The sequence below is a fragment of the Homalodisca vitripennis genome, chromosome 2 (genome assembly GCF_021130785.1).
Source record: "Homalodisca vitripennis isolate AUS2020 chromosome 2, UT_GWSS_2.1, whole genome shotgun sequence".
Lineage (NCBI taxonomy): Eukaryota > Metazoa > Arthropoda > Insecta > Hemiptera > Cicadellidae > Homalodisca > Homalodisca vitripennis.
The window spans coordinates 233169694-233187586 of record NC_060208.1 but is presented as its reverse complement, the minus strand read 5'-3'; the positions used below and the strand labels follow the sequence as shown (position 1 = coordinate 233187586).

The 17893-nt window shown below is 32.8% G+C and overlaps 2 protein-coding genes across 4 annotated transcripts in view; one reads left to right on the top strand and one right to left on the bottom strand.

Annotated features, from left to right (window-relative positions):
* The window catches only part of LOC124355494 (unconventional myosin-Ie-like), a 211471-nt gene that overhangs the window by 182656 nt on the left and 10922 nt on the right, over nt 1–17893 (top strand). The window contains exons 13-21 of the mRNA XM_046806651.1: nt 771–914; nt 994–1143; nt 2056–2200; nt 3329–3449; nt 6960–7123; nt 8700–8867; nt 9064–9203; nt 9906–10057; nt 10996–11214. Coding sequence (XP_046662607.1) covers nt 771–914; nt 994–1143; nt 2056–2200; nt 3329–3449; nt 6960–7123; nt 8700–8867; nt 9064–9203; nt 9906–10057; nt 10996–11214 — 1403 coding nt within the window. The remainder of the gene's footprint in view (nt 1–770; nt 915–993; nt 1144–2055; nt 2201–3328; nt 3450–6959; nt 7124–8699; nt 8868–9063; nt 9204–9905; nt 10058–10995; nt 11215–17893) is intronic.
* The window catches only part of LOC124355495, a 41313-nt gene continuing 26745 nt past the window's right edge, over nt 3326–17893 (bottom strand). Inside the window, exons 2-3 of one of the 3 annotated variants that reach the window (XR_006921768.1) lie at nt 12422–14764; nt 3326–3447 (exon numbers count right to left, since the gene is read on the bottom strand). Coding sequence is in view for 1 of the 3 variants with exons in the window: in XM_046806652.1 (XP_046662608.1) it covers nt 13751–14764 (1014 nt within the window). In the remaining 2 variants the exon portion in view is untranslated. Of the gene's footprint in view, nt 3448–12270; nt 14765–15105; nt 15777–17893 lie in introns of those variants that run through there. The other 2 variants (XM_046806652.1, XR_006921769.1) reach the window with 2 other exon arrangements.

Below are 17893 nucleotides of genomic sequence, written 5' to 3'. Positions count from 1 at the left end.
TTTTGATCCTTATTTAAATTGGTATCAGCAAATTGTAGGGGTTAAAGGTAAACAAAGTACTAGTGTGTTTGGAATTAAACGTTTATGTGGAGAAAGCTCTTGTACAATCTTATTTCAAGCTTTTTCACTGTCATTTAACTTATGTTTTGATTGTTTGGGGCTCTTCTTTCCTTACGCAAACGAAGTATTCATCACCCAAAAAAGCTGTCAGAGTATTAGCAGGAGTCATTAAATATCATAGTTGCAAAGAACTTTTAAAATGTTTTAAAATTTTGACATTATTCTCTTTATGTATAGAACAATGCCTACTTTACCTCCAAGCTAATTTAGATAAAGTAAACCTAAGGAAAAATGTTCACAGTTATGAAACAAGAAGTTGTAACAATATCAAACTACCTCAAACTAGACTAGCTAAACCGACCCAACGATGATGGTTATTAGACTATACAATAAGTTACCATTAGATATAAGGATGCTAAGTGATATTGAATTTAAAGCTAAACTAAATTATTTTCTTTGTAAAATATCGTTCTATTCAGTGGAAGAGTACCGAAGTTTAATTGTGAACGAAGCAAGACTTTTAGAATGTTCATTGTTTTACAAAAGTTGTAGCATTGTATTGACGTGCCAATGTCTTTGTGTGGAATATTTTATGGCCGAATAAAATTCATATTCTTATTCTTATTTTGGAGCTTTCATGTATCAGAAGTTTTACAGACCTTAAAAGTAAAATCAAGACCTTCAGGATAGTAAAATTAATTTTTTTGCAGTGCTTTCATGCGGAGCCTATTCCCAGACGAGTTTGCTGCAGCTGGCAAGACCAAATCTCGGCCGACCACCGCAGGCAGCAAGATCCGCAGTCAGGCCAACAAGTTGGTGGACAAGCTCATGGCTTGCAGTCCTCATTACATCAGGTGATGATCTCCTCTTGGTTTTGGAGGCTATGGTCAGTTGTATTGTATTGTAAGATACTAATGTCTCGCTGTGTGGCAGGTGTATTAAGCCCAATGAGAACAAAAGGCCGAAGGACTTTGACTCTGAGAGAGTACACCACCAAGTGGAATATCTGGGCTTGAGAGAGAACATTCGTGTGAGGCGTGCGGGATTCGCTTACAGACGAGCCTTCGCCAAATTTCTTCATAGGTAAGACGCTTGTACTTTTAATTATTTAATATTGCTTGATATTTAATTTTACCACAGTTAAATTTTGGAATAATAACCTTTTTAGGTTATAGCCTTTTAGAGACCTCTGATATTTTTTACTTATTTGTAAACGCAAATCATAAAATAAAAATATGACAAAAAACTCACATATTTTAAAACTGAAACGGGTTTTTGTTTTACTTGTATTACAAAATGTGCTTTTAAAAACCAATCGCGTAATTATATATATATATTTTTGATTTGTTTGTTTGTATGTATGTATGTATGTATATATATATATGAAAAAATATATATAATTTCAATAAACATTGAATCACAAAAAGTACTTGCTCCGCCGGGAGTCAAACCCGGATCTCTCACTTGCCGGGTGAATGTGCTACAGAGCGCTTACTTTTTCCAATTCAATTATTTTGTATTTGGCCGTATCTGTCACATATGCGTTTAATTAATTAAAAAATTAAATAAGGCTATTGCCATTTATACAGTTTAACAAAAATATATATGTATATATATATATATATATATATATATTTTTTTTTTTTTCTAGTTGGCTTATCTAAAAAAATATCAATTTAGCATTATAAAAGAATAAGAAAAAATATCAATGTCTGTCATATAACAACAAGCACTTTCCATAGCTTGCAGTATACCATCCAATTTATGCAACAAAACTAGCACTAACATACCTCAGAACATATTGCACTATGATAAACAAAAATAAATATTAATGATTAGATTTCTGTCAAACCCGCACTCTTCACACGGTTTTTAGTACTATCTTGAAGACAGGATCCGTAATAAGAAGAATTAAAAATTTTTTTTTGGATTTCAGTTCATTACATGTTTATCCTTTTATTGTTATAATTTTTAAAAGTCGTTTTGTTGATCCAGATACGCAGTTTTGACCAAAGAAACATGGCCCCGGTGGACCAAAGATGTCAGACAAGGGACAGAATGGATCCTGCGCAGTGTTGGGCTGGACGGTTCTCACTATCAGCTGGGCAAGACTAAAGTGTTTATTAAGGCTCCTGAAACGGTAATTTATATAATTTTACTTTAATTTCAATCTCAGACTTAAACATTCTTTCTTCATAAATTACTTTGTAGAATTAAAATATTTACAATATTTTTAGTGTGGTTTGTTAATTTATTATATGGTTATTGTTTGTATATTTTTGCCAGAAAATATGAAATTAAAAATGTATTTTATACCCCAATAAAATCAAATATAAAAGTATTTTAAATAATTCAATTCAAATTTAAAGAAATTTTCTCCCAAAATAATTATTAGATCTAAATTTTTTTTAAAGTAATTAAAGATTTGGAATGGTGTCAAAAGAGCAATAATTTAAAACAGAATAATCAGTGTCCATTGTTTGACTGACGTTTATAAATATGTAAAGATTTGTTTATAGCTTAAACCTATTTTACATTTTTAAGTATAAGTATTATTCAGCATTTTAAATTTCACTCTAAACAAAGTGCATAAGTAATTTAATAGTAGATCTTAAAACACTGTTTAAAATTTCAAATCAATGTAAATTCTTCCCATGTGTTAGGTGTGCTTTAATTGACTGTTTTAATAAAATTAAAACCATACAGTTCAATGTTAAAAGGTTAATTTATTTTTCTGATTTGTAATGTAAAGTACATAAACTTTCATGCAATCAACAATTAAAGCCAAAGTAATGGAGAATGTTTAGTACAGATTCAGTTTCTCAGGACTAATTTCCTCTTTATGTACATAACATTCTAAGGATTGTTAAATCTGACCATTAATTGTAATATATTTAAATATAGTTTAAAAAAAATTGAAGGTATTATACCATTCAGAAATCAGTAAAATTGATGAATATGCTGTGGTGCGTTTTTTTTAATGCCTGTGAGACAGAAACATTGAAAAGGATTTTATTGTACAAATTTTATACAGCTTTGTGTCTTTCAACTTATTAGTTTACCTTAAACAATCCAATTTCACATATTTTTTGATTTGGTAGTTCTGTAACAGTGCATTTTAAAATCTTTAATGAGTAATTTGAAACAAAGCTTTACATTAATTTGTTAATTGGTTTGTTTCTTCTATTTTCTTCTGTGTGTGAGTTGGTAGTTGTAGTGATTGCCTTGTTGTTGCATGCTGCATGAACTGTTGTCATTGTGTTGTCAGTTGTTTCTGCTGGAGGAGCAGAGAGAGCGCAGGTTCAACGTCTATGCTCGAGTCATCCAAAGAGCGTTCAAGAAATATTTTGCACAAAGGCAAAAGGAGCGTCAAAAAGCAGAGGCTGTCTGTAAGTTTTAAAGCAGTGTTTTTATTTTATATTCTTATAGAAGTATAAAACATCAACATAATATTAATAAAATATAATTTTTTTCTCTGTTGCATTTGGAATCTGTAGGATAGCTTAAAAAGTCTTAAAAGTAATACTAAAACTGAAAATGTGTGGTTATTTGAATTTTTCAGATAAGTTTAAATGTATTTGAAAGGTGACAGTACGTATTTACAATGCACAATAATCAATGATTCGGCAAGAGTTACATACAAGAATACAGAGTTTTGTAGCTCATCATAAAATGTCAGCTTTTTCAGAAAGTCTGTCATGCAGTGGCATAGCAAAAGGGGGGTGGCGGGGGTGGGCCGCACCTGGTGTCACCGGTCTCTCAACTTTAAGAACAATGTACAAACAAACAAAATCAATCTCTAGCACAAACATTTCTTTTTCGGGGATTTCACCACAAGCACTAGCTCAGCTCTATGTATAATTCGGGAATTCCCGCAAAAGAGCCTGACGCTGTCGTGGGGAATTCCCCGTCCCATACTCGCGATCTTTGACGTTTCAGTTGCAACATTTCTCATTGGTTACGTGAAGTGTGTTGTGTTTGGGTGGCGTGAATTGTTAAACGTGTAGTATTGTATAGTGATAGATAATTAAAAGAAAAAAATATGTTTTAGGAACTTAAATGCTGGTTTGTGAAGATTAAAAAGATTGACTTTTTGAGATACCAAGACTGCGAAGACACTTAAAAGCCGCTAATGTTACGGTTACTGATTGCGTGTCTCTAGATTTTTTAAAGTTTACTGTAGAATGGGATTTTACAGAATCTCTTCCAAATCTTATGATTACACTGAAATTGTTCATGACGGTTTGCGTGTCCGTAGCTTCATGTGAGAGGAGTTTCAGTAAATTAAAATTAACAAAAAACTATTTGCAGGGCAACATTGACCCAATCGCGGCTTAGCAATCTTGCTATATTAGCCATCGAACACGAGGCAATACAGAATATAAATTTTGATGAAGTTATTGCTGAGTTTGCAGTTGTCAAAGCTAAAGCTTTATTTTTATAAAAATTCCTTTTCTGTCTTAGTTATTATTGTTTTGATATTTCTTCAATATTATAAATAATAAATGATCCAAGACCTTTATCATATAAAACTTATTGCTTTTTACTTTTGATGGGGTGACACCACCAACTTCCGCACCGGGTGCCACCCAAGGCACAAATACCAAGGCCACTGCTGTCATGACCTCTTCTACAGATTGAAGTAGCATACCCTTAAATGTGCATTTCACTTTTTAGAGCTGGTAGAGGTTGAAAAAGTGAGATCTTTTGAGTAAGATGAATGTTACAGCACAGGAATCCCTTATTCACATTAGTAATTGACAGCTGAGTATTGAGGGCTGGTGCAGAAGCTATGGTAGCCTGTTTCATAAATTTGGTTTCATATTTTCTTCCTCTCTCTTTCACCCAGCTTCTCCAGGACTTCAATAAAAAGCCTCTTCCTGGTCCTGAGATTTCTTCCATGGTGCTATCCTCAATATTTAGAGATTTAGAAAAAAAAAACAAGTGTATATACATTAATTTTTTACAAAACAAAACAAGAAAAGAAAAAAAAGCAAATGATTTATGAATACGTTTATGTATTGTTCCACAAGGACTAGAACCCCATCACTGAGTAGAATGAGTGTTGCAGGAGCCTGTTGGTTATGGCAGTCTTTAGTATATTCACAGGTCTTTAGTCTGTTCAAGTGGTCAGATAGTTAGTTAAATAAACCTGCAACTTTGTATACAGGCTTTTTCTCATAAAGACAGATATGGTGAGGATCCAGGAGATAATAAGTTATGCCTGTTTCTAGTGCTGTATTGGTGCTGGTCTGCTAGTCTTGTTTAATTAGAACTGACAGCATACATGATGGTCCCGAGGATATACAACAATATTACTGTCAAGATTTTGTGCTCTCTGAAAGCTTTCTTGCAACTCTCACAATAGTCAGTCCTGTGAGGGCCCTAACAGCTTTTTTTCTATTTTTTGTAATCTATTGATCCACCCCAGGCCACTAAGCCATATCTTAAATGTGACTCAACCAGGGCAAAGTAAGTAATCTTTGTCTTTTGGAAATCACTTATTTGGTTCATTTGTCTGATGGTATGTATGTTGATGCTTAATTATTTAATGAATTGAGCTATATGTAGTGTCCATGAAAGATTATTGTTGATGGTTATGGCTAGGTATTTGGTTAAGTCAATAATGGAAAGCTGGAGGAGTGGGTCATGGTTGTTCTTAGCTGTAGTGCAAATTAATCATGTTTTCTTTTAATTTAGGGCCAGATCACTCATGCCACAGTATTGCTTTGTCATATTTCAAATGGTAATAAAACTGAGAATGTCAAGCTGAGCTTTGTTTCTGTTGTCAAGAATGAAAGCTGTGTCATCTGCATATAAAACTGTTTGACAATAGTTGAGCAGGAAGGCAGGGAGGTCATTTGTCAAAAGTATAAAAAAAGATTTGTCCAAGCATGGAACCTTGAGGTACACCTCTTTTCACTTCTAGTTGATTAGATTTTACTTTGATTTTTGTGCTTTTATTCTTGCAGATTAAATCAAACCAGTTGTTTTCAGCCAGATTAATAACTAATAAACCATGTAGCCTGTTTGTCTGTTATCTCAAGGTGTTGTAATTTATTTATTATGAAACTGCTGTAGGTAGTCAAAGGCCTTGTTTACTTCCAGTAGAATAGTTGTAGCTATAAATCCTTATTCAAGATAGTTTATCACAGTCTCCACAAGTTGGACAATGAATGAGGTTATTGATCTTCATTGGAGAAACCCTTGCTGCCTTGGTGTTAGAAGCCTGTCGCTTAGGACAATTTTCTCTAGAATTTTAGAGATGGTTGGTAACAGTGAAATGGGTCTATAGTTATTAGTTTCTGCGGTGTCTATTGTTGTAGTTTGGATAAACCTTTGATTTTTTTAGGTCTGTTGGGAATATCCCCTATTCTAAAGATTTGTTTATTATGCTCATTCACTATGGGTTCAATGATTTCTATTTTACAGAATTTAATAAGTTTGGCTGAGACTTCATCTATATATTACAACAATCAGAAACACAAAATATTTTGCTAACACCTGCCTTTGTCTTTGCTATCAAATCCTAAAACAATGTTAAAAACACAATAATTTAGTAAGTTCTTATTATGGATCTTTAAAATAAAGTTTAATTAATCTATTCTAAACAAAATAAAAATACTTCATAATAATCTTTCTTATTTGTCTAGTTTGTATTGTTTAAATTTTGAAGCGTACATTTAGCAGGATTTACTTATCATTAGGTTGTCAGTTTTGAATCAAACAATAGTTTGAGTGAACAACTCTTTAATTACTTTAAATTTTTTACGTTCATAACTCTAAAAAAGGAAATAATTTGTTTTATACTAGCTTGTATAATCTGAATTACTGGAACTAAGATATTTGTAATGTAATACCAGTATGATGAATTAAATATTTATTCTTGTTTGTTTTAGCATTGGTGCATGGAAAGAAGCAAAGGAGGAAATATTCCATCAACCGATATTTTACCTGTGATTATATTGGATTGGACTCAAAACCTGGTTTACAAAATTTAATAGGCAGAAGAGAAAAAGTTGTGTTTGCAGAAACTGTCAAGAAATACGATCGAAGGTTTAAGGTCTGTTATGAAGATAAGCTTGTTGTAGCTAGGGTGCAAATAAATAGAAATTTACATATTGCCTTATTTGATTTTTGTCCAATTTATATTATTTTATTCTTTTAATTAATTATTTCTTTATATGAAAAATAAATAGAAAAGGATTATTTTATGTGTTTTAGGTAATTATTTTAGAAAAATAAATGAAATAAATAACTCTTTAGATGTAGTTTATACTTTATTGGGCTAGCTGTTGCATGACTATAACCATCATGTTGTATTTCTATTATGAAACTTTTGTCAAAACATTGTCCATTATTTCTGGCATTAACAACTAACTGTGTTGTGGAATGTTATCAGTTTATAATAGCCAATGTATGAAATATCTGCAGGCAATTTCTTCAACATAACTTGTTACTATCTTTAACGCTTCTAGTACCAAACACCCTGTATGAATTAAGTGGAATGATTTACATTACAACTTTTCAAAGAGTGGTTTGAGACCCGGATATGCTGAAATAAATCAGACTCTTAAAATTTTGAGGTGGAAGCATTTTGTTAACAGTTATTTGTAAGACTGAATATAGTTATATAAACAGAGTTTAGATTTCTCCTAGATACATTTCTACTGTATTGGCAGTGTTTATCTCTTAACAAGGTGAGTGACAATAAAGTTCTTGTCCTTGGTGATACTGATTTGTATTAACAGAACAGTTTAAATAATACAACTTTTTTACTAACTGTACTGTATGCATCTTCACTATTCACTATTAAAGTTTAAAATGTGTTTAATACATCATTGCAACAAAGATACCAAATATTGTATGTATGGGAAACTCTACAGTACTTTTTAAAATATATTTACACCAACAAGTAATAAAATTTAAATTTAAATACATAATAAAAGTTGTATCAAAACAGCTGGTATATAACTTTTATTGTAGTTCTATTCTCAAGAGAGTTGAAAGACTCATTCAAAAATACTAATGTAACTTTTTTTACATAACAGATTTTGCTTTTAGTTTTCAATCACAAATAAGACATATAGAACTCCGAATATTGGAATTAATCAGGAATTGGGCTGACTTGGATAGTTGTAAATTTGAATAATTGAAGTTGCTCAGTCAAGCAAAAAGTACATATAAATTGGAAAATCTTAAATTATATTGACAAAGTTAATTTTAATGAACAGAAAGTAAGCAAATTATTGCAAAAAAATTATTGAAATACAAATTAAATGGTAATATTAATTTAAATAGTTTGTTTAGATAAAGTTATTTTTGTTATCTAAGAGAAGAGTCTAGGATCCTGCACTTAGTCCTAAAAGTATGTTTGCACACCTTTGCTTGCATTTACCAGTGAAATCTTTGGCTAAGGCAAATCTGGGTGTTCTTATTACCCAGCATGTCAACTGGACCATTCTGTTCTCTATCTGGGAACTTTCTACAATAGTCTTTTGCACAGCAATATTTAGGTGATGGATCTTTTCCACTTAGTCATTTACAGAAAATGGAATATCCACTTTAATAGGGGCTTAAGAATAAAATTATGTGTGTACATAGTTATATAATATATTCAAATTTTTTCTCATTTACAGGTTGCAAGAAGGGATCTAATATTAACGTCAAAAGCTCTTTATCTCATCGGCAGAGAAAGAGTAAAAAGATCAATTTGGTACTCATGGCAAGACCCCAATTATCAAGAAGTGGTTAAGAGAAAGATTGACTTTGACCAGATCGGAGATGTGACTCTCAGTCCACTGCAGGTTGGTTGTTGGGCTCCTGAAAAGTCACCAGTGTATTTGTGGCATAGCAAAGTAGAAATTCAATGAAGTGTGAATTCCATTTGGACTATTGTCCAATATTTAGCTTTAACATTTTTTTTATAAATTTGGAAAGATATTTGGTTCAATTAATAGGGCTTGGAGAAATATTAATATTGTATAGTACTTTTGCTCCTAGGATGATTTTGTGGTGATTCACCTGAAGAACGACTACGACAGCCTGCTGGAGATTGTGTTCAAGACTGAGTTCTTGTGTGCTTTGGCCAAACAGTACCGAGCCAATTCAAACCGAGACTTGCCCATCAGATTCCTTAACAGGTTAGAAGTTGATTTACTACTCTCTGAACTCTAGATTGGTTATTTTGTTATTTGTGTGATTAACCCTTTCCACTTGTATGTTGTTGATTTTCACTTCCACATAAATGTTCACACTCCGGTGACATTGTGCATCTCGGCCATCTTACAACAACACGTCTCTATCTTTATAATAAAATAAAGTTAGTACTCTGACTTGTTAATCTTTTGACTAGTAATCTGAAAACCAATTTTGTAGTGTATTATGTGCCGCTCGCAGAAATCCTGATAGACGTGCAGGAAGAGCTATAGCGGTAAACAGTTTTCAGAGTAATGCTTTGTTTTGAATAATCCTCGCCTGATTATTTATGCAATCTAGCAGAATTGATAAGAAACATGTTCAGTAGTTTTCGTTGTTCCTACTAGATTGCAGTTACGCTTTCGTTTATTTCTTTTTAGACCCAATTTACTGCCATATGGCGGTATTCAATCAATTGTACCAAGTAATCAGCTGATTCTATTTCTATTTGTGTACAACTCTAGATACATTTTGTAACCTCACTTTCATTAATGGTTTCCCATTAATGCTAGCTGTGTTGAAGATACATACAAATAGTAGCCAAGAGGGTAGATTGTTTGTAACCAATAATTTTGTTTTATATTTAGTAACTGATCATAATGGTTTGTAATTTAAATAATTCGTAACAAGCTGTATAAATGTTCCAGCTGTGAGTTTCGAGTCAAAAAACTTGCCTGGGGAGGAGGAGGGGTGCGAACTGTCAAGTTTGTGGAAGGTTCCATGACGAACCAGGCTGTGCTCACAACAAGTGGTAAAACACTGACAGTCACGATAGGCCCTGGCTTACCTGCAGACTCTAGTAAGTACTGATACATTTTAAGTAAATTGAAAATCTAATAACTGTTTTAATTATTACTCATTATTGTATTCTTTTCACTCAAGGGACACAGATTTTGTATCATTAATACATCATTCTGATGGTAAAAATTGTAAACAACAAAAAGTGTGATATTATTGTTTTATCCAAGGATGCCATCTTACTGACACTTTGTCCAAAAAATAATTGTTTTTAAGTATAACACTAATTTACATTCATGTACTTAAGAGTTACATCAAAACAATTATCCTTTTTTATAAATAAATTATTGGTGATTGTTCAAAATTGTGCCTTTTCACTGCCTCACCCTGTGATATTGTTAGCAGAACAAGTTGTAACTTTAGTGCAAGTAGTAATAGATATTAGGCGCTGGTAATCAGTAAAATTATAACTGCATAAAGGTACAGTACTTTTGCTAACTGTAAGATGTAAGATGGTTTAACTGTAACACTACCATTCAAAAGATTTGCAGATAGTGTATTGGGACATCACAAATCCGAGTTCACACTGAGGTTACGTGTCCAGGGTGATTCGTACTACAGTTGCATGAATACAGGTGGTGAGACTAGGCCATTGAGTTGTATTTTTTTTCATTTAAAACCAGTATGCTACATTATTCCACTATTTAAATTCCAAATATTACCAAACAAAACATTAACTCCTTAGTTTGCAATTAGGATCATAAACAGGTCACAACAACAGAATATAATAATAACTAACCAGTTTCATTATTAATTATAATGTATCTTTTAAAAACTGTATGCATTATACATTAAAAATTCAGTAGTAGAATGAGAGCATTAATAATATTAATCAATAACCATTTAAGGTCTTTCACCACAAGTTGTGTCAGTGTAATTTGTAGATTCGTGTGGGAGAAAGCTTTCTGCTTAACAATTCATATTCCTGTTTTGCCCCAGGGCCAGTGCAGAGGGTAATACCAACTATGACTCGAGCCCCCCACAGACCTGCTGCTGCGGTGAGACCACCTGCTCCAGCTAGAACAGCTCCTCCTCCACCACCAGTCACTACCATCTTCCACCCTCGTGGCAGTATCAGAGCACCACCCCCGCCCAGTGAGCCCGCACCACCCAACCAGCCTAAGCTGCAGAGGGTAACGCCTAGTCAGATGAACCAAGGTCAGTTGTAACTTCAGCATATATTTTTCAATTTCTAGGCTGAATGAAGACAAGTATTTCAACTTTGAATGTGTCTCATTTTTTTAAAACGTGTACTCAAATTTTGTAAACATATTATTGGTTGTCAAACAAAAAATTAAGCCTTGTTCAGAAGCAACACACTGAATTAGAAGAATAACTCAAGACATCACAATCCTGTGTAAAAATATACTGTAGTAAAAACTCAGAGAATTTGCATAATCATGAAGAATTATGCTTGAAACCTTTAATACCTTTGTCATTTAATAATTTGTTCAACCTCTGATTTTCATTCTGTATGTTTTATTTCTACCAAAGAAAAGTTGAGTAAAATATTGTTTATCCGAATTAACTGGGACTAGAAGTGATCCAGGTAAACAAAAATGTAAATAAACTGGGAATAAAGTAATAACATTCAGTTTGTATATACAGAGTCATGAAGGTCTATGCTTGAAACCTTTAATATTTTTGACATTGAATAAATTGTTCAAGCTCTAATTTTCATTCTGTTGTCTCCTATCTACCAAAGAAAAGTTAAGTGCAACTTCATTTATCCGGATTATTCGATACCAGAAGTGATCCAGATGAACAAAAAATTAAGTAAACTGGGAATACAGTAAAATAAACAACAAAAGTTACAGGTGCTAATGAGTGTATTTGTCAAAATTATGACAGTAAAAGAGGGCAAATATATTTTGTAATACAGACATTTCTTATTAAGAAAACTAAATAAAATAATTTTGTTTACTATTTTGTAAAAAAACTCAGACTCTATAGTTATTGTGTGTACTGATCACATGCATGTTCTGCTTTGTATCCTTGGTGGAAGTAAGTTGGTTTTAATGGAAAAGACATTTTTTGTATACTTCCACATTAAATTTATTAAAATAGCGCTTTCGCCGGTTAATGCATCATCAGTTTGACATTGTTTACAGAAAAAAACATATGTGTGAAATAGAATAAACATATGATAAAAATAGAATAAAATTTAAACTAACTGTAAAGACCAAAAAATTATAAAAGAATTATGTAGAAAAATATGGTTTGCAATTCATAATTTTGGAATGGATTTCTTTTTTCACTAATGGTATAAAAATATCACTGAAATTTACGGAAGGTTGGGAAATACAATTATCTTTTAAAACTGTCATACTATATTAATATCTACAGAGGTTAAGCAAATGCTTACTTAAGAATCTGTAGGCCTGCTAGTACTGGATTGGTCACGAGCCGATGAACAATACAGAGTTGGTGTAAACGTACTGCATTCTTCTTATAGAAATCGTGCCAACGGCGGTTTCTTCTATCAGTACAACAAAACTCGATTCCTTAAAAAAAAAAACAACGTTCATCCTGTTACTGTCACTACAAAGTATAAATTACCTGACGGTATGCAGAAGTCACTACCTCAACTACACACAAGCAAATCTTCAGCTGTAATTGTAATGGTGGACAGCGAACCGGCGTGCTTAACAGTTACGGGGGGAACAATGGATCTTCCACTAGTGCTGGGCAACGGGTCTTAGGCATGGCTGCCTTGCAAACTAGGTAGTAGATAGTCCACACTCGAAATTCGGCTAGGTATTTAGACACTGCCATTACACTACCTGGCCGGCAGAAGCTTAATGTATCGTTTAATAATTTATCGTTTGTTAAACTGATTAAAAAAAGAACACACCTATTTTTAACAGTGGTATGATTATTTAATATTTGTAGACAAGAGGAATAATAACTCTCCTTCCTTTCCCCTGCTCTGTACTTAATGCCTTAATATTTCGGGGAGGTCCGGACCCCCTGGACTTCACCTTGCTACACTACTGGCACAGAATGAACACATTCAGTAAGATTGATCAATATTTGGTTCCCATTGACTCTTGAATGCGTTTTAATATTTTACAACAATAAATAAACAACAATCTGTACAAAAATGGTTATATTTACAGTTTACTTTGATTTACAAAAAATAATATCTTTATGCCTTTGTTAGTTTACAACCATTCTAATTTATTGTGTAAGAAGATAACTTACCTGTTATAAATATAAAGTTCAATTCAGGTCGATATTATTTACAAAATTTATCTAAAACTGGTTTAATGCACAATATTGATCGACTGAACATAAAACAAGAAATTTTAGATTTAATTAAGACACATACATATATTATCATAATTAAGTTGAAATTTGTTTTTATTTTGTATTAAAGGTATCTTTAGTTAATATCTTAAATGTCTAAAGTTGAGTTAATATGAATAATGTATATAAATATGAGGACTAAAACGAGCCGATGAACTGGCTGAACTGGGCTGTAGCCTTTTTTTTTCATTAATTGTTGAGGTTAATCAATTAGCCTGTAGGTCCGAAAAAGAAAACGGTAACAGATTTCCCCATAGTCCTTTAAGGATTAATCTTATCACTCTTTATCATTTCTTGATAAATATCTTTTAATTATGTGTGATCACAGTATTTTGATGTATGGTGCAACATTATGATTTGTTTTTAGAAGTAATCTTATGACGTTTTAATCTTTGTACTCTTTTGGCCACGGTATGTTACCTGTTTCATAAACGTCATAAGCCATTTCCCTGAACGTGATGGGGTAATAAGCAATATTGTGTTGATTGAATTGTACTGGGAATGTTGCCTTCGCTGTCAAATTTGCCAATAAGTACTGGTGGTGTATCAGCAGATGGAGAGCATGGAGACGTCTCCATCCGGTCCATGACTCCTGGAACACTTGCTCTATCCAGTGTGTGTCTACACCGAACTGAACCTTCACCCTGTGGATGAGTTCTGGTCTCCGCCAGAGAATCTCCGTAGTGGGTCGTTCCCCTGCATTGTAGTACCATAGGTCTCCTCTGTACGCTCCCCTGTAGGAGTCCAGCCACATTTTCAGGAATCTCGCGTCTTTGTGGGCCAGAAGTACTTGTGTGCCTAGGTATTGGTCTTGATCCCAGTTCAGAGTCATTTCATACTTCCGGAAACTGTTTAGGTTTTTTATCACGTAACAGTCGTTGTCAAGAAATATCCCACCATACTTCATTAATATTCTTATTCTCGTTATATCTGAACCGTGGAACTTTCTCAAGGCAGGATCTATCGGTTGCCCGAATATCTCTTTCGGCTCTTCTTCATAGTTGAATTCTACGATATCTGTGAATGCCTTGAGTTTACTGAGAACTCTCCAATAGGGCCCTGTAAATGATCCATTGAAATTGTGATGAAAGGTTATTTTGTCTGGCTTTTGGTTCTTTAAAGCGGCCAACACGCATATCATTTCGGGATAAGTGAACCTCGGATTTCCGAACCGAATGAAGTGAATGTGATTAGGGACGAGGTAGCAGCCATCAGGAGTACCAGTGTCGTTTTTTATGTTAGCTGTTTCAAAGTTGATATCCTGGCTCCAAAGAGGTCTGTTGATGTTGGAAAGTGGCCTCTTCTGAGTTGGGTAGTTGATGAAGATGTACAAATTTATAACTGTTATGAGAACCAGTGCAGCCACCAACCGAGTAGTTGCAGTTTGTAGATGCTCTATCTGAAAATGCATATCTCACTATAGATGAAATTGGAGTATGATTCTTAAAACATATATATCTAACAATTCTAGTTTTCCTCTAACTTTAACTTCTCTGTTTACATGTATAGGGTGTAAAAAAGGTTGGGCTGACTATTCATTTTCAGATTTTATGTGTGATTCTAACCTACAAATGAAGAATAATGTTTTTCCAATTTCCACTTACTTTAGCCACTAGCCACTATTTTGTATTTTTTATTAACAAATTATTATCTCTAAAACTAGTAAAACTAAAGAAACCAAATTGACACATAGGTTTTAATAGGTAAGAGGAAAATAAAAGAAATAGTTGTATTATTTTCTTTAATATTAACAAAATGGCTTCTGTTGAAAATTTTTAAAGTGAAATAACAAAAAAAATAAACCAGTATAATTATGAAACATTTAATAGACACCTGCTATTTGGAGAATTTTATTGCAATTCCAAAGGTACTAGTTTCAACTGAATCCGTCAATGCATAAGCGAGCATGACCACTTTTAAGGTACACTGCTGTGCTGTTCTCTCCAGTCTCTGCTCAAATATCTTGCTGATCAAATATCTCTGAAGGAAGTTCTATCTGGTAAATATAAAGATGTTCATGTAATGTGAGTGTTGTATTAGGCCTTCCCAGTAGTTTCCGGTGAACGCTTTTTCATCATCATAGTGGAAAAAACAGTTTTTCAGGTTTTAATTTTTTAATGCTGCTGTAATACAAATTAGCTGGGTGTGTGTGTGGGGTTTTTGGGATGGCCTCCAAACACCACAAAATGGGTATAATTTGGAAAATGTAACCAGGGTTTCCTGTTCAATTGCTGAAATTCAGCTGGTCAAAATCTAATGTTTTATCCCACATATGAAGTACATATTGTGATTTGTAGCTTATTATTATTTGTCTTCTTGTCAATATGATGTAGACTGTGGGTAATGCAGTGCTTGCTGTTATTATGTGAAGAACAACAATACTTGTAATTTTCAGCATCTTTGTATTCAAACTGCAAGAAAGCATAAACATTAGTCATGACAGTAAATTTGCATTACTAATTGCTACTAAATTGCAACATAGTACTACAATTTTAGTACTAATGGTGCATTGGACGAGTGCACAACATGCGTTTGGTGTAAAGGCATATTACAAAATGTGGATAGAGTGGTTGGTACTCAGCGAGCTTTCTGTTGTGAATTTAATCTACCACTTCGTGCTCCCGTTCCATCAAGGAAAGCTGTTCTCCTTTGGGTGAATAACTTTGAAACCACTGTGCTAGCATGACAAAGAAAAGAGGTGGCAGTGAAAAATAATCTGGATTCCAGAGAACAGTGTGCATGAAGCACTAGGACGAAGTCCACGAAAATCAGCAAGACGGCACAGTGCAGAACTTGGTCTCAGCAATCGATCAGTGAGATGGATTTTAAAGTATGACCTACTCTATCATCCATACAAAATACAGATAGTGACTACCCTCACCCCTAATGACTACAATAATCGCATACAACATCACATGAACGTCCTGAACAAATTGAACATATTCCCACCTCTAAATTAAATGTATCTAAAAAATCTGAATGACTCCTCCACCAAGATAAAACTTTCATAAATCAAAAAATAGTCTTTTCATAATGCACCAAAATATTCAAAACTTTTTGTCTCGAAAACCATCATTAGAAATTGTATTACATGAAATAAAACCAGACATTTTAATTCTTTCAGAGCATAACCTTCAACCATTAGATATAAATAATACAAAAATAAATGACTACTGTACATACAATATATGTAATTGGTACTGTAGAAAGCAATTTAGAGGTGGCGGAGTCTTAATTATGTGTCAAACAAATTTTAATCTAAAAAAAGATTGAAATTCCTGAAATTAATGAATTGGTGACTGATAGAGAATTTGAATGCTGTTTGGCTCAATGTAAAATAGATGGATTATCTGTAGTTATAGTTGGTTTGTATAGAACACCTGGCTCAATTTATGATAATGTATTTTTGTACAAACTTAGTGTAGTTTTGGTTATTTTAAGTAAAAAATTTAAATACATAGTGTGTGCAGGGGACATAAATATTGACTGTTTGAAAAAATCTAGGGCTTCAGATATGTTTGGTAATGTGTTAACTCAACATAATATGTTTTCTATGGTTAATTTTGCCACAAGGGTTGCATTGATTGTGAAAAGCTCTATTGACCATATTTTTACTAATATACTAAAACACCAACTGTCAATCTCTGGCCTTGTCACCGAGCTTTCAGATCATGATGCCCAACTTTTAGAAATCTCATATCAAAATCATAGCAATAATAAAAAATTATTTTACTCAATTAAATAGACAGTTTTCAGATAAAAATAAAAAAATATTCCTAAAAAATTTAGCATCTGAGACATGGTTAAATCTTTATCAGGCACCAGTTGATAAGAAGTATAATACTTTTTATGACATTTTTTATGTACTCATGTTTCCCAAAAGTTAAAACTAGAATAAGGAATTGTAGCAGGATTAATTGGATAAGTGAGGATTTAAGAAAAGATAAAAGAGGACTTTAATTTGTTTAAGCCAAACTTTAAGGGTCACAAAAGATATTAATCTAAAGGATATGTTAAAGGAACAGAAAAAGCTGTATTATAAAAATATCATTGACACTAAAAGTAAATGTGTAATTAGTTCAATAACAAAGTCTGACAACCCCTGCAAAGCTGTTTGGAAAATTATTAATAATGAAATAAAACCACTTGTAAAAAAAAATAATGAAATTAAGTTATCTATTAATGGTAAGGAAGAGAGTGATCCAAGAACAATCTGCAATATATTTAATGAGCACTTTATAAATATGGTAGATGAATATGTAATTTCAAATATTGTCAGTAATTCAAATTTTGTATCCAATATCAATCATGGTAAAAATAATAATCAAAATGTTAGACCTACCCTCCAGAAATTTCTAGTCAAACCAATAACTGAATTAGAAATTGAAAAAAAATTGTTATGTCTTTTAAAAATAAATACTCGGCTGGTTTCGATAAGGTTCCAATGCCAATTAAACATGCAAAAAAATTTCTGATTAAGCCACTCACCCATCTGATTAACTCATCCTTTATAAGCGGTATATTCCCT